The sequence below is a fragment of the Gadus macrocephalus genome, chromosome 7 (assembly GCF_031168955.1).
Source record: "Gadus macrocephalus chromosome 7, ASM3116895v1".
NCBI classification, from domain to species: domain Eukaryota; kingdom Metazoa; phylum Chordata; class Actinopteri; order Gadiformes; family Gadidae; genus Gadus; species Gadus macrocephalus.
Window position 1 is genome coordinate 24,309,874 of NC_082388.1, and position 24,177 is coordinate 24,334,050.

Here is a 24,177-nt window from a genome sequence, read left to right on the forward strand (position 1 = left end):
ATTAAATGATACGGTAGACATAGGCCTATATATTATTATTATCATTTTTCTGTTTATTTTTACTTTGCATTAGGTCTACTAGGCCTATATTTAGTAGGCTATTAGGTGTATCATTGTTGACGTCAACAACAGCCACCATAATAATAATTGTTATTATTATCATTGTTATATTATAATTATCATTATTATTATTATTATTATTATTATTAATAAATATTATATTTTTATTAATATCTAAACAGCAAACTAATCACCAGGGTTATTAAAAAAATCTAACCAGCTATAAACGCTTCTGTACTTCTCGTATAGGCTACATAGGAAATAAATGGATTAAAAAATGTCATATTCATTTGAAATAAAAGACAATTAACTTTAACCCTGAGAAATATTACTTCACACATTCACAAAAAACTCATATTGCTTTATGCTATCAATATGATCAAAATAGACGATGATAATATATTATAATATTTGATAGATGCAATAAAATAAGGTTTCAGGGAGCGTTCGTCACCTCTGGTTCCGCCCACCAGAGCCCACACCGGAAATTCAGCTGTTGTTGTTACACTGGAAGAAGATGGCTGCTGCTCCGACTTTTTTTCAATGAAGACACTGAAATTTCCTTTACATTTCTTTCTTGCGTTGGAGTTACAGTCATCCGCTATGCAACCTAATAGGCAAGTCCGTCCTTTGTGTTGAAACGCGTGTTGCATCGTCGGCACGGGACTCTAATTATATAAACGCCAGATAATAACTTGCACATCTCCATGGAACAGGCTAGCATGCTAACGATAGCCACATTAGCCACCACCATCAAAGAGCTTGTTGCTGTGTCAAGCCAATCGCACACCTCCGATCACTGTGATCTCAGTGGTTTCGCTCTCCGCTAGACAAGCGCGGGTTTTTTTCCGGGACGTTTGGTTGATTTGCCATTCACCATAATACCATTATTGTAATGATAAACCTATTTCTGATGAATTGAACAACTTGTCTAAAACTATTATGTCTCAGAACGCTTTCATCGACGGCTCGTCAAGCTGAAACTGACATCCGAGTTGACCCAATAGCCAGGCTGTCTCGGATGCTACGAGTGTAACTTCTTCCAGTCTGCACCTGGCGTATGGATGTTCATAACTTGCACTGTGGTCCGCCACAGGGTGTGAATGATTTCATTAGGAAGGTGACAGTGTGGGGCTGAAAGGACAGCATCGTCTACCGACCCTCGCCTTGCAACTGGCGGTGGACCACAATGGTGAGTTCATAACCTCGTTTCATTTGTCCAATAAATACCATCGCTAAAATATGCGTTTTCGTGTAGGAGTGCTGGCCGATCTTTAATACAATTATTTTGTTTATTTTACCTAGCAACAAGTTTTAGAATATGCATTGGATCGAGCCGAGGTAAGAGTTTCTGGTTAATTTGTCCTAGCTTTTAGTACGCTCATGTATTTCATTGCATGCTTATTATGAGATTCATATCAATGAATATATATATTTGATCTATTTTTCAGTACATTGTTGAAAGTGCTCGACAACGACCTGCCAAAAGAAGAATTGTATCTGGTGGCAGAAAAAGTTTGTATCAGAAACTCTATGAGCTGTACCTGGAGGAGTGTGAAAAAGAGCCTGAGTTAAAGGTAGGATGCTTCTATGTATGGGTTGGTTATGGAGATCAAGTCACTTTTTCTTCTAATCCTGATTGCTTTAAGATGCTAACATTATGTTGAATGAAATGCTGAAAGTGCTGACCTTTTTGTATGAAATTGTCTTGCATACAAAATGTTCAGCTTGCTCAAGGTTTCAACAATCAGGACTCTAGGTTTTTGAATGTGTGTGTGTGTTGTGACGTGAGTTCATGCTTGTGTTGTACAGGTGGGAACTGGTCTCCTCAACTCCACCCAGATGTACATGATGACTTATTGTGCGAGCAGATTCTAGTGCTAAATAATGTAATTACCCCATAGATTTGGTTTATGGTGTACTTTGCCTCGTCTTTCAGAATTTGAGAAGAAATGTGAATCTACTGGAGAAGTTGGTGTCCCAGGAGTCGGTACCCTGCCTGGTGGTCAACCTGTATCCGGGCAATGAAGGCTACTCCCTCATGCTCCGCGGCAAGAATGGATCTGGTAGGCCTGATGTGTGCACCGGATCTATGTTCAGGTCAAAGAACGGTTATCAGAACTCAAATCTAGACTAAACCTTGCAGGCGGAGAGATTATTGTGCAACACAAACCGGATTATGGTCAACGTTGCCGGTGTCTCTCTGTGCACTTTCAGGCGACGAGTGTTCCAGATTTAGAAACGTGAGATTGAGGGGAATCTTTTCACAGCAACTATTGGAATGCGCACCAATAGTCTTGTGTATTTCCACTGATCAGGAACGCGAGATGCAACAGTTTTGCGGCTCCTTCACTTTGGAGGCATTCGTTGAAAGTAATAGCTGAGAAGATTGTGGGAATGGGCAACCTTTCGACGTTGAAATTCGAGCAGCGCTCAACAAGTCAAGTCAAGAATCTCGTTCCTCCATCGTGTCACTCAGCACGTGGGTGGAGTAAGGTGGTGTCCATTCCGACGGCGTGTCTAAACAAGTGGGTGACGTTTGCAGACTCCGAGACGATCCGGCTGCCGTATGAAGAGGCGGAGCTGCTGGAGTACCTGGACTCCGAGGAGCTGCCCCCCATCCTGGTCGACCTGCTGGAGAAGTCCCAGGTAGCACCCACTTCTGGGGGGCGTCGGAAAGGACTCTGATGCACCCACAGTCTCCGTCCGATTTAGTGTTGCCTAGGATCGGCTGGTCGTTGGGCTCACTCTGTTTGGATTTCAACCCCCAATGCCATCCCCCCCCCGTATACATCCCTGAGCGAGATGCTCAATCCCCTACCTGCTCAGTAATGGCAATGTATTTAAAAAAACGAATGTTTTGGGGTGCGTTGTGTTGTGTATTGCATCACTCGCACACTGTTTGTCCCTGTTGTTATTGTTTCGTTTTTGGGCCATCTCTCTTCAGACAATTCAACAGTAGTGGCAACTGTATTTCTATATGAATTCAATATAGGATATTTAAGTGCACAATGCGTTTAATGGCATTAATGAATCGTGAGATCAGAAGTGTGCATGAGGTTCTCCGTTTACTTTCGACCAGATGAGCGTTGGATCTCTGTCGAACTGAATGTGCGTTGCTCACGGCTGGAGGTACTGTGTCACAGGTGAACATCTTCCACTGTGGCTGCGTGATCGTCGAGGTGAGGGACTACCGACAGTCTGGCAGTGCCAAGATGCCCTCCTACCAGAGCAGACACATCCTGCTCAGACCCACTATGCAGGTAAGACCGAGTGGTGCACGCACAGCGTGGGACTGTATAAAGCTGCTTTCACACCGCCGCGCGCCAACTCGCCGCCTCCCATTTCAATGAGGGAGGCGCGGCAGAGGGGAGGCGGTCACAAAAGCGGCTGTAGACCACGAAGCGGTTGCCGCCCACGTGAACGCGCACAGATATCTTGCCCTACCGCTCAGCTTTCCCCGTGTTGAAACTTTCGGTGGCAGCAGCGGTAGCAGCAGCAGCAGCCGCTTTTGAAAACGCCTGGCCCTTCACACCGCCGCGCGGAACCCTCCGGCAGCGAGGCGGTTGTCGGGGCGGTTGTGTGCAAGCACCTTAAGGCACACAAGTGTGTCCAGACCGGGATGTAGTACCAGAAGTGGTGCCCGAAATATGAATATGTTTGTGTTATCTGTGCTTTGACCCGTCTAGACTCTGATCTGTGATGTCCATGCCATGACCAGTGACCACCACAAATGGACACAGGTAAACATGAGTAGATATATCGAATAGAAAAGACTTGAAGTAGTTGCCGCATAACGTAATGGTGATCTTCAGCCTCTTCTAACATAGTGAAACAAATGAATGACTGTCTGCTTAGATAATGCTTTAAAACATCCATGGTATTACAATCTAGAGGCATCCTCTGTATGCTCTGAAGTAGGGCTGCAACAACGAATCGATAAAAATCGATTACTAAATGCGTTGGCAACGATTTTGGTCATCGTTTCGTTGTGTCGCGCGATTAATAAGTTACTCGTAGGCGCAGCACTGTTTACAGCCAGCAGCCGACAGGTTGGTTCACGGTTCATGCACGCCCACAGCGAGCTTTAGTGTGAGCCACCACAGCTTGTATTTTGGTCATATCTTAAAACTGGACTGTAGGCTTACATAAAAGTGTTGTACCTTCACTGTCTTTGGGTTAAAAAAACTCCTTCAACTCAGTATCCGTCTAGTCCAACCGAAAACTCTGTCAGCTGCTGCTGCTGCAGACGTTGTGCAGACGGGCTCGGAGTCGGCACCACGTGCATCAACAGTCTTTCAAAGCAGCGGTAGTAATCACACAACCGGACGGTGTAGAAAGTCCCGTCAGTTAAAAATAGTAATGCAGTTTTTAAATCCATGTTAAAATCGGCAGGATATAGAGCCAGTTAGCTTAAAAAAAAAAACGGACCAATTATCACAAACAGTGTCAAATGTGATGTGTTCAGGTCGGCTCAGTAATATGATTGATGCGTTCAAATGCAACAGAAAAAAAATAATAATAATTGAGATTTTGGTGAAAACTTGTTTTCCCAGTAATATAAAATAGATAGTAAAGATAGAATTATGACCTGTTTAATGTCCTATCTTGAACTATCATCATCTTATCAGCAATTAAAGCAATATTACAAGTTTTATTTCAAGGAGTCACGAAAATGGTATCAATAGGTTTGACCGGTTAACCATGGACATCCCTTATATACATATAAAAGTATATCATACATTGTATGTTTTTTTTTTTGTGTTATCCCAGTTATGTTTTTTTTTATGTTTTTTTATTTAATATTACTTTTAATAGTTCCGGGACGTTGGAGCAATAACCTGGTGTTTTTACACTTCAGTCTGCACTGTGAATTTGAAGTACTGTTCGGTTTTTTAATAAAGATGCGGCAATTCCAAATGTTTCTTTTTTTTATCAGATTCATCGATTAATCGAAAAAATAATCGACAGATTAATCTATTATTAAAATAATCGTTAGTTGCAACCCTACTCTGAAGTGTAATGGTTTTATCCCACTATGTCCTCTATACGCTCTGAGTGAGTTGTGTGTGTGTGTGTGTGTGTGTGTGTGTGTGTGTGTGTGTGTGTGTGTGTGTGTGTGTGTGTGTGTGTGTGTGTGTGTGTGTGTGTGTGTGTGTGTGTGTGTCGGTGTGTGTCGGTGTGTGTCGGTGCAGGACGATAAGCTCCAGCTGGAGAGCCAGCTGCTCCTGGCCACGGCGGAGCCCCTGTGCCTGGACCCGTCCATCTCCGTCACCTGCACGGCCAACCGGCTGCTGTACAACAAGCAGAAGATGAACACGCGCTCCATGAAACGGTACCAGAGACACGCGGTCCTGTTAAGGCCAGGGAACCCCCCCCCCCCTCCTCGGGTTCTGGGGTCGTCCCGTCCCAGTAGAGCCTCCTCTACTGGGAAAGTAGGCCGAGGTTTAAGTTTCCATCAACACTGTCTTTCACATTTTAAAATTAAAAAACGAATTAATTAAAAATCTTTGCGTTATGTTGAAGGCATATGGAGGCCTGTTGTTATGCCCTTTTTTTTTTTTTTTTTTCACACCGCCGGACAAATGTGACATTGATCTGTTGAATCTGTTTATCTAAGCCTGATTCACTCCTGACCATCGAGAACCTGCTACTCGTTTTAATGTAACTTAGCTTCTGTTGTGTATTTCTGGAAATGGGTTTTAACGTGACCCGTCTGGGATGTGTTGTGTTTGCAAAGTACCCTCGTTATGGTGGCAGACTTCTGCACATGCAAGCCAAGACATTTGCAAAAACGAACCATTACGTTTTTTTCTATTTTCCTCCATTTAATCTTCTGTGTGTGTGTGTGTGTTGTGCGGGCGCGTGTGTGTGTGTGTGTGTGTGTGTGTGTGTGTGTGTGTGTGTGTGTGTGTGTGTGTGTGTGTGTGTGTGTGTGTGTGTGTGTGTGTGTGTGTGTGTGTGTGTGTGTGTGTGTGTGTGTGTGTGTGTGTGCGTGCGTGCAGGTGTTTCAAGAGGCACTCGCGCGCGTCGCTCAACAGACAGCAGGAACTGTCTCACCTGCCGACCCCGCCCCAGCTGCGTCTCTATGACTACCTGCAGCGGCGGAAGGAGAGGCGCCCGGCCCCCGCCATCGACCTCAAGATCTCCAAGACTGGAAACGTGAGAAAACACACACACACACACACGGACACACACACGGATACACACACCCCGGAATCCACGCACGCACGCACGCACACACGCGCGGATACAAACACACGCGCGGATACAAACGCTCGCACACGCCAAGAATCCCATACACATGTACGCTAACTAATACGCGTTCACACACGTACACCCACGCAGAAAAACGTGAACACAAACACAGAGAACACACGCACTCGCACAAACACACACAAACAAACGCACACACAGAAACTTGTACACACACACACACACACACACATGCATGCAGCAATGCCTGGATTTGATCGTTTTATAACTTTCTTTCTTGAAATTATATTTGTATATTAATCAAATGTGTGTGCGTGCGGGTATCCACCTATTGATCTTTGTTTGTTGATCTTGCTCTCTCTCTGGCTCTACCCCCTCCATGTGATTTTCATTTCAAGTGTGTGGACATGTGGAAGCAGAACAGCTGCCAGCTGACTGTACCCAGGGAAATAGATGTACGTAAGACACACCACGCACCACGCACAACGCACAACGCAACACAAAGATCCCCCTGAAATCAGTCTCTCCCGGTTGCAATTTCTGTTTATGTCTTGGGCTCGTGCTGGGCGAGGTCACTCGATACCGTTTGCATGCGGAGAGCCAGCACCTGACCCAAAAATCCACATCCACGCGGCCCCAGAATGTGTGACCTGCCGTTCAACATGAGTGTTGAGCGTCTCCACCAAGGCCCTGCTTCCGTCACGGTGCGTTGTGTTCCTCACTGATGGCCGGTGGCTTGGCGTCTTCCCCTCTGAAGGTGGAGAAGTACGCTGTGGTGGAGAGGTCCCTGCAGCTGGAGGACCCCCAGCCTGTGGTCATCTGGCCCGCCGAGGTAGGTCCGCGCAGCAGACACGGCCGCCACTGGCTCACAGACCCAGTGGGATGTGAGGCCGGCCACAAATAACTGAATTTATTATGATAAAATAAATACATAGGGAATCCCGTTCAACATCACACATCAACCTTAAGGTTAAAGGTGTAGGGATTTTTGTATGTATTAAAGGTGTGGCTATGCCAATGCACCATTTTAATTGGTCAGGAGTGAGCCAGGAGCCGGGATCCATCGGTTATTACTGGGGGAAATTCGCAATGAGAATATGCATTTTGTGCTGAATGCGCTGACGTCTGTATGAACCAATTTGGATTTTAGACGGCTCCCGGGTCATTCCTGACCAATCGGGGCATCTCTTCCCTGATTGGTCAGGGGAATCCTTCTTGCTTGTCAATCACAGTTGTGTGAAATGCAAACAAGTTTAAGACCAATAAGGAAGGCGCGAGCAGAGGGGCCAGGGTCTCACTTTGTGTTGTTTCAAAATCGGGCTCTCTTATGCCATTGTCTGCCCTCTCTCTTTAAAGCTGTCAAAACGTTCATACCACTCCTTCACTTTGGAATTCACGCTAGGCAACTAGATGAAATAAGTACAGAGGATTCTCAGAACAGAGGATGGTAACCAGCTGTTGTTTCGCACATTTTCTTTTAGTGAAAAAAATATATATATTTCCAGCAGATTGCTCTACCAAACAGGACGTTAAAGTCTTAAAACGTGTGTTGAATCTAATGTGTTTCCACTTTGCTGTAATCAGTGTTGTGAAAGACTTGGCCGCAATGGTCTCACCTGTTGCAAGTTAGGTTATGAAACACGTTAGCTTAGTGGTCTAACCTTTAATGGTGGTATAACCTGTAACAAGTTCAGTGTTTCCCATACATAGACCATTGTGTGGCGCGGCGCCACAGAATCAACATCGAGCGCCACGAATTGATTCTGTCATTTTTTTTTTTTTTTTTTTAATTTTTTTTTTTTATATATATATTTTTTTAATAACGCGATTTGGAAATCTAAAAATCGTTCCGTCCATTCATCTCTGCATAGCACTCGTTCTCCCTGTCATTCTCACACACACACAACGAGAACGACGATGCTAACACATGAACCCACCGATGTCCGATGTCACCCCCCCCCCCCCCCCCCCCACCACCACACATTGGTCCTTGGTCTGTGGGAAACACTGAAGTTGGGTTATGTAACAGGTTAGGTTATGTAACGGGTTAGGTTCTGTAAAATATTAGGTTGTTGGTATAACTTGTAACAGTTAAGGTTGGTGATATAACCTTTGTGATAGGGCTGCTCGATTATGGGAAAAAAACAATATTTTTTTTAGTTTGAAAACATGATATAGGTATTTATTCAGCATGTCTCTATCAAAAACACTTTGTAACTGAGAACTTAGAAATTTCGCCTTAAAAAATACACAAAATGGTCCAAAAGAAAATGCTCAAATCTAAAATAATGTACGGCTATGTAGCCAGCTAACTCGATTTTGTTCATTCTGTGATCGTTTGACGCTAAAAATCGAAATCCGATGAATCGCCCAGCCCTACTTTGTGACCCGTTGCTATCGCAGGAGGTGATGGACGACTACACGTTTGAATGTGAGGTGGGGGGCCAGGCCCAGAGGACCACGGTCTCCATCTTCCAGTCGATGGGAGACCCGCTGGTCTACGGCAAGATCTACTGTGCCAAAGAACCAAAGACCGAGGACGACTCCTCGGACCTTAAGCTCATCCACCCACCGTAAGAACCAGTCAGCGCGCGGGGGAGGGGGGGCGTGCTGCCTTCCCCACAGACGTCGGCCTGGGGACGTCGTCCTGGGGACGTCGTCCTGGGGACGTCGGCCTGGGGACGTCGGCCTGGGGACATTTGCCTGGGGACGGTGCATGTGTTTGCGTCTCCTGCACTGTGTGATTCCGTACGCGTGTTTGCGTGTCTGCGAGAATGTGCGTATCTTTGACTAGCAAGTCAGATTGGGTTTTGGAGTGTTTAGGGCTGCAACTGATGACAGTCGGTTTAATCTAACTCGGAATCTTTTAAATTAATCAAACATTTCAGAAAATGGCATCTGAAGTTACCAGAGTCTTAAGGGATGTCTTAAATGGACTCGCTTTATCTGGCGAGCAGCCAAGACAAACTGAATTGAACCGCGGTATTAAGCAGAACATTTTATTTTGTTTATTATTTGTACTTGATTGCTGAATAAATATACGGTTAATGGATCATCAAAATATTATTTGATTACATCTCAGTTGAACTACTCTTCTATTTATCGACTTTGAGTGCCCGCCCTTGGTTTACAGTGCTAAATGAATGCTGGATGGTGTATGTTTTAATGCACTGAATTTGTGTACCTATTGTGCATGTTTTTTTTATGGCCTCTAACTTGTTCCTTTTATGGCTTTCAGTTTCCTCATAGGCTCAAAGATTGATGCAGACCGGTGAGTTACTTTACAAAAAACAGACTCTGGTTTTCATGATAAAAAAAAGTGCACAATGAAAGACTATCGAAGCGGCATTATATCGTGTGTGTGTGTGTGTGTGTGTGTGTGTGTGTGTGTGTGTGTGTGTGTGTGTGTGTGTGTGTGTGTGTGTGTGTGTGTGTGTGTGTGTGTGTGTGTGTGTGTGTGTGTGTGTGTGTGTGTGGTTCTCCACAGCTTCCTCACGCAGTACAAAGGAGTGTACGAGAAAGATGTCAAGTGTGCGGTGAAGATGTCCCATAGCTCGGTCAGCTTGGCCCCTCCCTCTCCCAGCAAGGACACAGAGGTGAGTCTGGCCCACACACATGGCTCCAAAGGACTGAGCCATCACTGGTTTCTGGCCAGGGCGATGCCAATGCTAGACTCTTCTATAGCTCTCTCACCATAGTGCTGCCTGTACTGTTGATAGAGACAGGGCAACATTTTCACTGAGCCGAAGAAAGTATCAATGTTTGGGTCCTGTGAGGAGAAACCTTCAGCCGGTGTCAAAATGATTACCTTCCAAATCGGATAGTGCCTTTGGAAAAAGTGACTGGAGTTGCAAGTTTGAAACTGTTAACTTAATTTAAACTCGCTACTCGGGATACTTTCCAGTCGTAGACGTTGTCTCTCGACTCCGACTTTATTAACGCGTCTCAAGTTGCTAATCGACTTAAAGAATCAGACTGTAAACAACGATGTCATGGATATCCGCTGGCTACTCCGGCAGACCCAAAAACTCTGTCGCCAGACGATAGCCGACGGGCCCCGAGATTGATTCAGCTCTGTCTGACTCCAGCTGTGGGAATGAGTAACAAACTGTTATTGCTCCTGCAGGGAGACGGCCTGTCTGCCATGGTCCAGACGTCGGTCCTGGGTAAAGGGGTGAAGCATCGGCCCCCTCCAATCAAACTACCGTCAGGAACCAGCAGCAGCACCTCAGGTACGGCCCTCACCTGGCCATGGTCCGATCACCTGGACCAGGTACAAACACCTGGCCAGGCCATGACCCTAACCTTGCAAGTTTAACCCTTACCTGGCCCAGGTATTATCACCTGGCCCAGGTATGACCCTCACCTGGCCCAGGTATGACCCTCACCTGGCCCAGGTATGATCACCTGGCCCAGGTATGACCCTCACCTGGCCCAGGTATGATCACCTGGCCCAGGTATAACCCTCACCTGGCCCAGGTATGATCACCTGGCCCAGGTATAACCCTTACCTTGCCCAGGTATGACCATCACCTTGCCCAGGTATGACCATCACCTGGCCCAGGTATGATCACCTGGCCCAGGTATAACCCTTACCTGGCCCAGGTATGATCACCTGGCCCAGGTATGATCAACTAACTCGTACAATCTGATGAATCAGGTGCAATAAACGGTCTCGTGTCTGACCATGAATTGCCTGTTTATAACCCAGTGGCCAAGTTTTGTTTATGTTCCTGTTAATGGATCTCTTTTATTTGATTTGACCAAATCCATGTCCAAGCATCGGGTCCAGTTAGCTTCGGTCGCACAGACCAGATACGTTTTATTACCCTTTCAGACGCTTTTATCAGACCTTCAGCCCAGTGCTCGCAACAAACGGCATTTCGGAAAACGGGAGGCAGACACAACGGCTGTGTCTCCAATTATTCTACGATTGCCGGGATTGTGTGTCATTTGCAGGCTTTTATTGGGAAACAGAGCTTGTTGGCCTCAGCCTGGCCAGAGCGGGGAATTGATCGAAGATGACCGTGGTCAGCGATGATTATGGTCTAGAATTTTAGTACTGTTTCGTTAATACAAAGTGATCTTGTTCTGGATGTACTTGGCTCACTGGAGGTCCTTCTGTCGCTGCGCGTCTCCTCAGGTAACCTCTACAGCCCCCAGGCCACGAGCGGCCTCCTCAAGTGCCCCACGCCGCCTCCGGTCAAGAACCAGTCTCTCACCAGGAAGCACTCCCTGGAGCTGGGTCAGATGGGCCTGCTGTCCCCCGCCGCCCTCTCCCCCATGGCCTCCACCCAGAGTGAGCAGCCCCTCCCCTGTGTGTGTGTGTGTGTGCGTGTTAAAGTCTGGCGTGTGTGTGTGTGTGTGTGTTAAAGTCTGGCGTGTGTGTGTGTGTGTGTGTGTGTGTGTGTGTGTGTGTGTGTGCGTTTTAAAGCCTGGTGTGTGTGCGTGTTAAAGTCTGGCGTGTGTGTGTGTGTGTGTGCGTTTTAAAGCCTGGCATGTGTGTGCGTGTTCATCAGCGTCTGATGTGTGTGTGTGTGTGCGTGTTCATCAGCGTCTGATGTGTGTGTGTGTGTGTGTGTGTGTGTGTGTGTGCGTGTTCATCAGCATCTGATGTGTGTGTGTGTGTGTGTGTGCGTGTTCATCAGCGTCTGATGTGTGTGTGTGTGTGTGTGTGTGTGTGTGTGCGTGTTCATCAGTGTCTGATGTGTGTGTGTGTGTGTGTGTGTTCATCAGCGTCTGGTGTGTGTGTGCGTGTTCATCAGCGTCTGATGTGTGTGTGTGTGTGTGTGCGTGTTCATCAGTGTCTGATGTGTGTGTGTGTGTTCATCAGCGTCTGGTGTGTGTGTGTGTGTGTGTGTGTGTTCATCAGCGTCCATTATGTGTGTGTCTTTTGGTTTCTATTTGATCGATTGCTGTTAGTTAAGCGCGGTCACGACTCCACACATGGGCTCTGTCGTCGAGGGATGATAAAAAGCATTCCAGAGTTCCTCAGCCACTATTGTGTTTTTTTTTTTTGTGTTTCCTTTTAACACGTCGACATGAATCTAAAGCCAGCGAAACGCTAACGAAATCCAACTGTTTGACCGCTTGCAATTAGCACCGGCGTAGTTCTGTGTTTTTATCGCAACCGAACGCATCTGTCAAACAAAACCAAGCAGAACCAGGCCGACGTCATTCACCGTAGCCAGGGCCCGGCCCCCGTGAAGTCCCGGGGCGGGTCCCATCTGACCCGGTGCGCCTTCCCACCTCCGTAGGTGGTTCAGGAGTTCAGGAGGTCCCGGGGGCAGCTTCCCCGCTGGGAGAGCCTTTTAGAAACAAAGTAAGGATTTAATGAAGGCAGAGCGCTGTTTGAAGTTCAACAGTTCTGTTCCTCGTCTGTGCACAGATGGACGGCCCGCACGGAATCCGTACACACTAGTAATCAGAGATAGGAGAGGAAGGAGGAAACAAATGTCTAGGCTCTGAAATCTTTTCCACTAACAGAGCAACCAGGGACACCGGAGGCCTGTCGTCGATCCGGTTACGTCCTTTCTCTAAACCCGGCTGATTAGCGGCCGAACCCCATGGGTCGAGAGATCCACTCTCAATCTCCCTCCAGGAAAAATGCGGCGTTTTTTGTGATTGTTGCTGCCAAAAATCCGTGATTATGCGGCCCGTTTTCTTAAAAAATGCGATGAAATATGCGGCGTATTTATGCAATTTTATGCGGAAAAATTCAGCTTTTCGATGACGTTCACGTCGCGTAATTACGTCACGTCATAACGTTCCCTTGGCAACAGGGGGAAATGGCTGCTCTCGTGTGAAGTAAACGCACCATTTGTTCAACTTTCTGCTAAGATATATGTGACTTTTTTTTAAACGAAAATGCGGGGATTATGAAATTCATGCAAGCCCCGCATATTTTGCGCCGAAATCTGCAATTTATGCGGTGAAAGTGCGTCCCCCCCGAATGAATATGCAGACTTTGGCTGATTATGCGTTGGATTATGCGATTGCATAATCGCGTTTTTCTGGAGGGACTGCTCAATGCGTTTATTCTCCTTCTCCCCTCTCTCGTTCCCCCCCACCCCCCCCCCCCCCCCCCCATAACCTGCAGGGTCGGGCACCCCCTCCAAGCCCTCCACCCCCACCAACACCCCCTGCTCCACGCCCCACCCGCTGGACTCCCTGCTGTGCTCCCCCCTCTCCCTGGCCCCGGCGGGCCCGGACCACCCCCAGGGCCTGCTGCCCACCCAGGGCCCGGCCGCCCTGCTGGCCCCCTACGCCACGCAGCAGCAGCAGCAGCAGCAGCAGCAGCAGCAGCAGCAGCAGCAGCAGCTGGCCCTGAGCCAGTCGCTGCCCGTCATGACCATCCCCCTGCCCACCATCGCCACGGGGACCACCGCCCCCCCCGTCATGGCGGGCCCGGCCGGCCTCAACTTCATCAACGTGGTGGGCTCCGTCTGGTGAGCGGGGGGGGGGGGCCGCCGTGACGCGCGCCGTTGGTTTCTCTTTCTCTTTTCTCTCTCTCTCCCTTTCTTTTTTGAATCTTTTTTTTTTTTTTTGTTTATTTTTCTTGTTGCGGTTGTTGATGTGTAGCTGTCCTCATGTTCGGTGAGCAGTGTTCCTCTGAGTCATGTGTGTGCGTTGATGTGTGTGTTGACGTTGGTGTGTGTGTGTGTTGACGTTGATGTGTGTGTGTGTGTGTGTGTGTGTTTTTTTGTGTGTGAGTGCGTGTTGACGTTGATGTGTGTGTTGATGATTTTTGTGTGTGTGTGTGTGTGTGTGTGTGTGTGTGTGTGTGTGTGTGTGTGTGTGTGTGTGTGTGTGTGTGTGTGTGTGTGTGTGCAGCAGTCCACAGACACTAATGACCGGCTCCAACCCCATGCTGGGCCCCAGCCTTAACCTGAGCGGGCTCCTGCCGGCAGGGGGCCTGATGCCCGCCATGCAGTCCACCCAGACCGGTACGCCCCTCAGACCCGCCCTCATGCATCACCGACGTCGGCTCTTCTGCTCGCCGCTGTTTAATGTTTGCCCTTAGCCGTTCTGAAATGAATATTCAATAGATGTTTTTTTAAGATATTTTTCGCCATATTGATTCCTCCACTTTGTTCATTCATTTGTTTCTGGGAATCTGCTTTGCTCTGTTGGATTGCTAACGTCTGTCTGTCGTGTCTGTCTGTCTGTCTGTCGTGTCTGTCTGTCTGTCTGTCTGTCTGTCTGTCTGTCTGTCGTGTCTGTCTGTCGTGTCTGTCGTGTCTGTCGTGTCTGTCGTGTCTGTCTGTCTGTCTGTCTGTCTGTCTGTCTGTCTGTCTGTCTGTCTGTCTGTCTGTCTGTCTGTCTGTCTGTCTGTCTGTCTGTCTGTGTGTGTGTGTGTGTCCCATAGGGAGTCCCTTTGGTCTGAACAGCAACACTGGGTTAGGACCTCTCAACCTGCTGCAGGTGAGTCATCCTCTCTCTCTCCCGGTCGCCCTGTCTCTGGCTGGAGGCCCCTAGAACCCCCCCCCCCCCCCCCCCCCCCTCCTGTCATTCTGATCGATTGTAGACCACTAGTAAGGGGTGCCATGGTACACCAGCATCTCTCTTTCACCGTGATATGATTACGCAAAAATTGGATCAAACGATGGTATTGAATTACGCTGGGCCTGTCCCGGTTCCCACGCCTGCCCTTCCAGTAAAACATGTCCTGGGGTTTGTTCCAGTTACCATGCTGAGGTACCCACGTGATGCGTGATCGTTCATCTAAATCGCTTTATTCTCCTTGGATCTCCACTCTTCTCTTCGATCCCATTAAAACCTGGGTCTGATCTACCCCCCCCCCCCCCCCCACCCTCTCTCCATTGTGTGTGTGTGTGTGTGTGTGTGTGTGTGTGTGTGTGTGTGTGTGTGTGTGTGTGTGTGTGTGTGTGTGTGTGTGTGTGTGTGTGTGTGTGTGTGTGTGTGTGTGTGTGTGTGTGTGTGTCTGTCTCTCTAGATCCCTACGGGTCCTCTGATCTTTAACTCACTGCAGCAGCAGCAGCTGTCCCAGTTCTCTCCCCAGCAGAGCCAGTCGGCCACTTCCAGTCCCCAGCAGCAGGGGGAGCTGGTGAGACACTGAATTATCTCTCTCTGGGGACAGCTTGATGTCACAGCGAACACACGCCTCTGCCTTTTAACCAAGTGGTGGTGATTTATCATCAAATGTGCGATAGGACAACACTGCACTTTACTGTACTAATGGGTGACGATGAATACAATCATGACTCAACCTTTAAATCAAAGGTTTTCATTTCCTTTTTTAGCTTCTTTCTCTTTCTTCTGGTTTTGGTTGTAATGTGACTCTGTATGAAAGTTATGGTCAATCAAAAATCGATCGAAGGTATACGATTTAAACAATGTGTCCCTTGTTGAGGCTGGGGGATTTAGGGGGTGCTGTCAGACCTCAGCCCCCTTCGATGTGTCCGTGTGATGCCGTTTGAGCCTTGTGGCTGTTGCCCTGAAATCCTCGATCACCTTGGCGTGGCCTGACCTTTGCCCTTTGACCTGTGCTGCAGGGTGAACAGGAGCAGAGTTTGGCCAACCAACAAACGGCCGTTCTCAACCTGGGAGTAGGGGGCTTCATGTCTCCACAGGGTGCAGGTAGGACACACACACACACACACGCACAAAGCTAACACAAACCACGCAAAGTTTCAGCAACCTGCCATCCGGACATATCAATAAATATGTGATGTTTCAGATATGGCTCGTAATCACAAATGTTCTTGTCATCCGAGTAATCCAGTGAGTTATTGTGTGAACCAGCCCAATGTGGGAAGGCCAGTAGATCAGCTTCCTCAACGAATATTCCGATGACTTTTATTATGATTATTATATTGGCCGACCAGACGGTACATCGGGAAACCATTTAGTTTGTTGGGGTCATTCAAAGACGATGTTTCAAGCAGGGGAGAAGCCCCACTGCTTCTGAACCTTGGAGAGATTGGCAAAGAGAACAAAGGCGATTTATAAACGGAGAGCAGCGAGTTCGAACAGGGCGGAAATCGATGTCTGAAGCATTGTACATTGTTCTGTTGTGTTGTTTTGTTTACCTCCCTCTCCACCTCCATCACCATCTTGCATATCCTCCTCTGCTGCCCCTTCTTCTTCCTCCTCCTTCATCTTCTTCCTCCTTCATCTTCCTCTCTTCACCTTTCCCCTTCCTCCCATTTTAACAATGTCTGGTGAATGCCACCATTCCGGCCTTATCCTGTCTGACTCTCTTCCTCTCCATCCTCCCTCCCCCCCCCATCCCGCTTCAACCTCACCTCCAACTGCTTGGCTCTCTCTCCCCCCTCCCCCCTCTCCCCCTCTCCCCCCTCCGTGCGGGGGTGCGCCCCCCCCCCCCCTCCCCCCCTCAGTGCTGTCCCAGCTAGGCTGTGGGCGTGACAGGTCTAGCTCCCTGCTGGCTCCGCCCAGGCTTCAGCAGCAGCTCCAGCCTCGCATCCAAGTAATCCTCCAGAGCACACACACCTGTCTGTCTGTAGGGGGACGGGGGGCACACACACGCAGACGGCGCGCATACACTCTCACTCACTCACTCTCAGGCTCGTACTCTCACTCTCTCTCACACACACACACACGCTCTAACTATAAGGCTTATGCTCACACACAAAGACAAACACTCACTAACTCACTCACTCACAGGCTCATACTCTCACTCTCTCACAGACACACGTCCTTGCTCGCACACAAAGACATGGCTGTAGGGACTCTGTGAACAATTAAGCGAGCAAATACTTTAATGTTGAGATCGTTTTTGATAGATATATACAAACATAATGAGACCACCAACACATCTCAACACAACTCTGTCCCTTGGGGAACGCCGTCATTGTGGTTTCGGCTGTCTGTTATTTTCACAAGCTTTGACCAGGAAGTTACGTCACGGAATCGGATGATCTCGATTATCCGTTATGCCATCATAGTGTCATGTTTTCTGGGCGTGTCTTATCCACGGGGTGCCGCCGCCGCCCCGTCATCTAATTGGTTATGGTGTGTGCCAATCCGCGCTTGGTGTGGCAATGCTTCCCCTCAACACGGCTGACTTTGCTGCCCACAAGGGTACCGACCCCGAGGTTTACAGAGGAGAATGAGCGACCTCTTCCTGGGCTCTCTGGGAATGTCCTTGTCTGCCGTCGCGTCTCCAGGACGGTGATGTTATGGCGGCCCTCTGCGGTCGTCCGCCTGTTCCCTTCCCGCGGTGACCTCAGCTGTCCTGCATCACTGCCCCACAACATCGCCTCTCCCTACTCCCAGTCCCTACACTCTCTCCCTCCCTACACCCTACTCTCCTCCCTCTCTCTTTCTCTCTTGGTCTCCCTCCCTCTCTCTCACTCGTTCTCTCTCTTTCCCTCGGTCTCCATCTCTATCGTTCGGTCTCTCTCTCTCTCTCTCTCTCTCTCTCCTGGCTTCAGCGTCTACCACGTCTGCCATCTCCTTCTCACTGCACCTAATTAATCCCTCGACTGTGGGCCATCTCTGTACCACCCCCATAACTCTGCTTTTTCTAACCTAACCTGGTGGAGCTTGTAACAAAGGTCACAGGTCAGGCAGCCAACAGCCCGAGCACCAAACCGTTGCCAACGGCTGTTGGCTGCTACGGACCGCGTGCAGGTGGTTTGAATGTCGAAGCTTGGACTCAAGCCTGGGTTTGATTGAGTCCTCATGCATTATGTAAAATGCCCTTTTTTTTTTTTTTTTTTAACACACCAAATTAATTTCCCGAGCACACGCACTTATGCACACACACACACACACAGGCTGCTGGCTGCCATTGCTTGCGCTGTGGCTGGGATTTGGCTTACAAACACAGATGGCCACCTTACACTAAGCATGCGTTAGGAGAATCGATGTTCTACTTCTTAATGCTAAGCTTAAAGATCACATAGAAGAGGGGGTAGAGTCCAGTTTGACCGCCACGGCACCGCTAGATTTATGGGCAGACTAGACCTATTTATTTCCATCATGTTTTTAGCTTAACTCAGAAAATGATCCCGTCTAAATCCCCTGGTGGAATTATTTCACGTTTTCTTAATGTCTTCGTCATGGCTACATTATGTGTAATAATGAGTTCATGCAACAAAAAAAAAATATTAAAAAAAAATGCCAGGGTTTTTTGCCAGGGTAACTTGATCCCCCCCCCCACCCAGTCTAATGGCGTCTTCTCTCCCGTTTCCCCTCGGCAGTTGCAATTCTTGCGGCACCAAATGCAGCAGCGAACGGCTTCGGCGGTGGCGGCGGCGGCCCGCAGGGAGGAGCCGCCGCCGCATACCGCCAACCTGCCAAGAAGTAAGAGGAAGAGGAGCACACCGCAAGCCATGCCCAAGTGATGATGATGCAATCCCCTCCCCCTCCCTCCCGCTCCCTATCCCCACCCCCAGCCCTGACATCATGAGGACGGACTGATCCAAACCGCGGACCAACAGCCTCGCCGTGGAGACTGGAAGGCGGGGCAGAAAAAAAATACGTTTTGCTAAATTTGTATGAATTTATTTCTGTTTTTTTTTTTTATTTTGTAGCTATTGAAAAAAAAAAGGATTATGTTTGGGAGAGACGGTCGTCGCACGGTGTTAAGGAACCCTTCCCCCCCGTGGTCATGGAGGACGCTAAGGATTTAGCTCTTGTTATGACCGCGAGCGGAGGCACTTTGGGGGGGGGGTTGAGCTTCAGCTTCCCTTACAGAAGTGGCTCGACAGAACGGGGTGTCAAGCGTGCGTTTTTTCAGGGGGATCCCGTCCTTCCTCAGTGTGGCCCCCGCCCTCCCATCTCAGCTGCCCCCCCCCCCCCCCACCCCCCACCCCCAGGGCAGGAAACACCCCGAAGCACAGCCCCGCCACGGCCTCGTCGGGAAAGCTCAACCAACACTAAAGAAAACAAAAGCCGCCGAGACTCCGCTGCCAAAACGCACGGTCGAGCGATCGCTCCTTCTGATTGGTTCAAAGTGTGGCGCGCGTGTCCCGCTCATGTAATGGAAACGGCGCCGCTTTGAACCAATCCGAAACAGCCACTGGGATGACGTGTGCTTCAGCCCCTCTGGCAGTGGCCCCTGTGGGATCGACTTGTAACCAGTCTTTCCCATCCTAGTGGTGGTGGTGGGACGAGGTCCCCTTTTACCTCTGTAGGTCTACTCTGAGCACGCCTGGCACGGGGCTCTGGCGGGGACTGGGATCCCAACATGCAACACGGTGTCCCTGCTTTTGTACAGCACATCCTGACGCCTTTCCTTTTAAACTAGCTCCAGAGCCAAGAGTGTATTCTTACGAGAACGTGCGTGTGTGTGTGTGAGAGAGTGTGTGTGTGTTTGTGCGTGTCTGTGAGCGAGAGAGATATTTCTGAACACTGAGGAATAATTTTTTTAAACAGTCTTTGTCAGCAGTTTTATTGTTATGGAGAAAAAAATGAATATATATTGACAGTTGAAAAATACAAGTTTTAGATACAAAAAAAAAAAAAAAGACTTTCTTTGTGATTCTTTATTTTCCCGACGTGACGCTTTGGGCGACCTTATCGATGAGCTTCCGGATCTCTCTGTGGCGCACCTGCGCTCGGCTGATGCACTCCTGCAGCCTTTCCCCGGAGAGCGACGTCCCACCTGAGATCGGCACAAAACATGAGGGTGTTAGCATTAGCGTAGCCATGAGGGGGCTACGCTAATGCGCGGGACACGAGAGCCAAATTGCTTTCTAGTCCCGTCGCCTTTAAATCAGGAAATTTTCTGCTAAATTTTGGCTCACCGATTTTTAAGAATCAGATTTTTAATAGTGATGAAGACCAGTAAACTAATCAAATGAACTCTTAGAACCACCCTCCATCTTGGCTCGCTGTACAATCGGTAAGAAAGGCCATCACAAAACAGCGCCCGGGCGGTGTTAGCTGTAAAAGGTTGGCTGTCCGACCTGGTTTGTGGACCGAGCAGAGGCGCCCGTCTTCGTCCGTGACCACGGTGAGTTGAGCTGTGGACAGTCTCTCCTCCTCGCCCGTGGGGTCCACGATCAGAATGGAGCTACGGCACAAAACGGAGCAGTGTGATCAATGAATCCATTGACATGAATTATGAAAGCTGTTTGAATGAATCCACATAGTGAAGCATCTCAAATGTCTTGCTCTTTTTCTTTCAATAACATGATCCCTGTTCTTCAATCTCTTCTAGCAAGGGAACAGGGACATTCAAGTCCTTCAATCTATCTAGCAGAGCAATAGAACAATCAAGTCCTCTACTACTTGGTCTCATCTACAACTAAATCTACCAGGTTCTGATAATTGCTAAAAAAGCTAAAATCTAGTTTTATTGTAATAATACCCAATATTAAAACCATCAAAGAATGTAGTAGGCTTATTGACTGAATCAAAAATGTAGGAAGGAGTGAAAGAGGAGTCGTACTTACTTGTCAAACACGCAGAAGGAGGAGGCTACCGGGTGGCGGTGAATCTGCAGCGGCTTCCTCTTCTTTAAATCCACCTCTGGCAGACTGGTCTCTGCATTCACTGTGACCTCTGGAAGTTGTGCTGTGAGGAGAAAAGTAGAATACAGAAATACAATTATAGATTGAGTCCCGGTAAAGGCTAAACCAAAAGATAAAAAAAGTAGTAAGGTGTAACACAATAAAAGACCACCTGTTTATTGTGGCTGCTGTGAGGAGAAAATTAGAATACAGAAATAAAATTATAGATCGAGTCCCGGTAGAAACTAAACAAAAAAGGTAAAAAAAGGGGGTATAACCCAATAAAAGACCACCTGTTTATTATGCAACAAGCATTTCAATCAGTTTCACAAAATGTAAAGTGTACCTACACAATTAAAGAACACAGGGGACATATTTCCGAAAAGTAAAATCGTAGTGAACACAGTTTGCCGAGTTAACAGTGTGTGCGTTACCATTCTTGAGCGCGGCGAGTAGGGCGATGACGCAAGTGTCCAACAGGTTGCCGTCGTAGTCGAGACACATAAGGTCACAGTACAGCACCCAGCACAGCTGTAAGAGACACCAGAAGAGCCAACGTACATGAACAACATCATCATCCGCCAGGATCCTGACAGATGCCACAGCACAGGCGATTGGTCTTATTTACCTTTCCTCGCTCTATGCACAGGTCCTCGGTCTTCACCACCTCAGAGCTGGAATATAAACGATTGAATGAGCAATGAGCATATGTATTAATAACTGGCCTGAATAAAGCAGTTCAGGTTAGGTCAGGTCCCATGACATGCCACCAGGTGCAAGTGTGATTAGCCTTACAAGCCCTTTGGAAAATCTGCCCCTTATGACATCACATGTAGGCGTGTCCACCTAGATGTGTGCTGGATAGATCAGTCTACCAGCCTACCCAGTGGACTGAGGCAAACGTTGCTCATCTATCCAGGTGGCGACGCCCACTTTTGATGTCATAAGAGGCAGATTTTCAAAACGGCTTGTAACGGCTACTCACTCACACCTGGTGGCATGTCATCGGACCTTTAAGGTCTCAGGCCCCGTTTACACGAAGGGAAACCGCAGATATTTCCACGCGGTCTGGCCTCTCATTTACACGAAAACAGTTTTTATCACAGAAAAGGATAATTTCTAAAAACTCCAGCCAAAGTGGAGATTTCTGAAAACGCCGGATATGTGTTGTCGTGTCAACGGGTAGAAACGGGGTTTTAGGTTCTGAAACGTCACATTATGCGCCAGGAAATGCTTAACGTCATACGAGCGCCCTATGTTTACAGTTTGTTTGTTACAGGAAGACGCTCGTGTTATTCGTTGTTGTTGATTCTGAGGATTCTGATTGGCTTGCATGGCTTTATCCTTCTCCCTAAACTGCCGCCCATAGGTTTGGCATAGATATAATGGCGCTCTACGGCGTATTTATGCGTTTTGATGTAAACGACAACTTTTTTGAAAACGATGCTGTGTGCACAATGTTATTTTTGAAAACGGAGGGGGGGGGGGGGAATATTCGTTTCTATAAATACCCTGCTACGTATAAACGTGGCCTCAGAGCCGGGAATGTTAACGATCTAATGCCTGTACTAATAACAGGGGCCTGAGGGAAGCGGCTCAGGTGGAAAGTGAGGGAGGGGGGGGGGGGGGGGGGGGGGGGGGGGAGACCCGGCACCTTTCAATGATGTCAGCCATGAACTGGCTGGCGGCCTGGGCCTGCTCCCCCGGGGCGCCGGGCCTGAAGCCAGACGAACACAGCGGAGGCAGGTCCACGTTGGGCACTGCAACACACACACACACACACACACACACACACTTTAAATATCTCACAAACTGTGTCCCATGACTACAGCTGGATTCCCATGACGGCCGTTCTCCCTCCACCTCTGTCCTCCGAAAGTAGCCCTGCGTCTATCTACGTCATTAGCATTTTCCATGTTAAAGCAATGTATACAAATTGATTTAGAAACGTGGTATACAAGTAAAGCATTAGCATTATATTAATCTTGCTTTTGCTTGGGCACAGGATAGATCGTGGAGGATGGATGCTCCCAAAATGTTCCAGGATCGTTCCAGCCGTCAAGGAGGCTTCATTGAGATGTATCTGAATTCACTGTGCATTTCTTTGGATCAAACGGTCTCGCTGAAGCGTAGTGATAACTCACCAATGTAACCTTTGTTAGGGGCCTCGACCGACGGGTTGGGTTGGCAAGCTCCTGTGGATGATGAAAGAAACACAACGGTCAAACACAACAGTCAATTGTCAAGATTTATTAACAAGCACTGAAACGTGCTTGCATTAGACACGTACCATTTTGATTCCACAGATGACTGTGGTGTTTCCAATCTTAACCAGGGCAGAGCCATCTGCTGTGGAAATGGATCCTACGGGGAGAGAGAGAGAGAGAGGTTAGCATGTTAACAGTAATAGACCCATGTTGTTGAACGTTTTTTACACTAGTAAGTTCTCTCACCAATGTTCAGTGTCGTGGTTCGGAATTCGACCAGTTCCCTTCCATCAGGCCGGCAGTTTTCTTTCTGAATAAAAACATACAAGCGTCTGTAAATACCAGAAGCTTAATCGGTTAATTGTTGCATTGTTTCACCACAGCTCCCAGCTAGCTGTATTTTTTTAACCACTTTATTGCATTACAGCATTAAGGTTTATCAAGGATTTCGGTGCCACTAACCAGAAAACTTCTGTGGTATTCCAGAGGCTCAGCAGTTCTGAAGTGAATATGAGAAAAGATAACATGCAAGATAATTATTCATCGGTTTTAGTATTAATCCCTAGCCGCAAATTAAATACAATAAATAGAATATCAAGGCTGAATAAAAATCCGATATACCAAACACATCTCAACGAGTGCTGACTGATTAGGGCCTGAAGAGATATCCTTCAGTAACACAATTACTGAAATCCACTTTTGTTATACAAAAAAGAAAGTAAGTAAGATGGATAATTTTAAGTTCATACAAACAACTAACAGGGTCGGAGCAGGGGGGTACACGTTACTGCCAGGGATTGATCACTGAAATGTGGTCACAACTGTTATAACGCACTGATCACACCTCTACAACGCGGGAGTCGGCAAAGACTCCACTTTAAGATGACCGTAAACCTCATAATAAGTTCCGCTCATAGTTAACATCATCTACAATGTGATAGATCTTATAGCTGTCATGTGTTAAATATTCTTACTTGAACCCAGCCGCCATGATGTTTTGATTAACCACGTGGGTTTGGCTTGGGACGTACGGTAGCCGCACAAGGACAATTAAAGTAAAGACGTAAATAATGAGCGCGAAGGTAGCGCAATTGTTCAATATAAACCCTTTTCGAAAATAAAGAAAAACCATGTATGACGATAGAATTGTTTAAATTTAAAATAAACACCAAAAAACTTAGGTGAACAACAATGAAGCGAATAACGCTATTCCCAACCACTAGATGTCAGTAAACTTGAAACGCAAACTC

The 24,177-nt window shown here is 47.7% G+C and overlaps 2 protein-coding genes across 3 annotated transcripts; one reads left to right on the plus strand and one right to left on the minus strand.

Annotated features, from left to right (window-relative positions):
* The first annotated feature begins 537 nt into the window (after positions 1 to 537).
* Positions 538 to 19,775, plus strand: supt20 (SPT20 homolog, SAGA complex component). 2 transcript variants are annotated; one of them, XM_060057524.1, is made up of 24 exons: positions 538 to 677; positions 1,157 to 1,252; positions 1,366 to 1,401; positions 1,512 to 1,637; positions 2,000 to 2,126; positions 2,606 to 2,709; positions 3,207 to 3,323; positions 3,750 to 3,803; positions 5,256 to 5,395; positions 6,066 to 6,222; positions 6,675 to 6,731; positions 7,034 to 7,108; positions 8,680 to 8,849; positions 9,515 to 9,547; positions 9,764 to 9,872; positions 10,403 to 10,508; positions 11,420 to 11,575; positions 13,376 to 13,724; positions 14,110 to 14,222; positions 14,645 to 14,700; positions 15,233 to 15,343; positions 15,792 to 15,876; positions 16,638 to 16,726; positions 18,465 to 19,775. In XM_060057524.1, exons 2-24 carry the CDS (start codon positions 1,250 to 1,252, stop codon positions 18,606 to 18,608), a joined length of 2,517 nt encoding a protein of 838 aa, XP_059913507.1. In that variant the 5' UTR covers positions 538 to 677; positions 1,157 to 1,249; the 3' UTR covers positions 18,609 to 19,775. The 2 variants fall into 2 exon arrangements, with proteins under 2 accessions (XP_059913507.1, XP_059913508.1); XM_060057525.1 differs by lacking the exon at positions 16,638 to 16,726 and having other exon boundaries at positions 539 to 677.
* Positions 19,642 to 23,988, minus strand: exosc8 (exosome component 8). The gene is made up of 11 exons (XM_060057527.1): positions 23,902 to 23,988; positions 23,390 to 23,426; positions 23,174 to 23,237; positions 23,007 to 23,084; positions 22,865 to 22,915; positions 22,375 to 22,480; positions 21,349 to 21,394; positions 21,155 to 21,251; positions 20,664 to 20,784; positions 20,175 to 20,281; positions 19,642 to 19,870 (listed from the first exon to the last, which is right to left on the minus strand). Exons 1-11 carry the CDS (start codon positions 23,916 to 23,918, stop codon positions 19,752 to 19,754), a joined length of 843 nt encoding a protein of 280 aa, XP_059913510.1. The 5' UTR covers positions 23,919 to 23,988; the 3' UTR covers positions 19,642 to 19,751.
* Positions 23,989 to 24,177: the final 189 nt, after the last annotated feature.

Bases quoted from the DNA above. Each gene is read 5' to 3' on its own strand.
- exosc8 (XM_060057527.1), bottom strand. The intron at 23,085-23,173 runs GTGAGAGAACTT...CTCTCCCCGTAG, and splicing joins AACCACGACACTGAACATTG to GATCCATTTCCACAGCAGAT. The intron at 19,871-20,174 runs GTCGGACAGCCA...TGCCGATCTCAG, and splicing joins CTGCTCGGTCCACAAACCAG to GTGGGACGTCGCTCTCCGGG.
- supt20 (XM_060057524.1), top strand. The intron at 1,402-1,511 runs GTAAGAGTTTCT...TCTATTTTTCAG, and splicing joins ATGCATTGGATCGAGCCGAG to TACATTGTTGAAAGTGCTCG. The intron at 15,344-15,791 runs GTGAGACACTGA...CCTGTGCTGCAG, and splicing joins CCCAGCAGCAGGGGGAGCTG to GGTGAACAGGAGCAGAGTTT.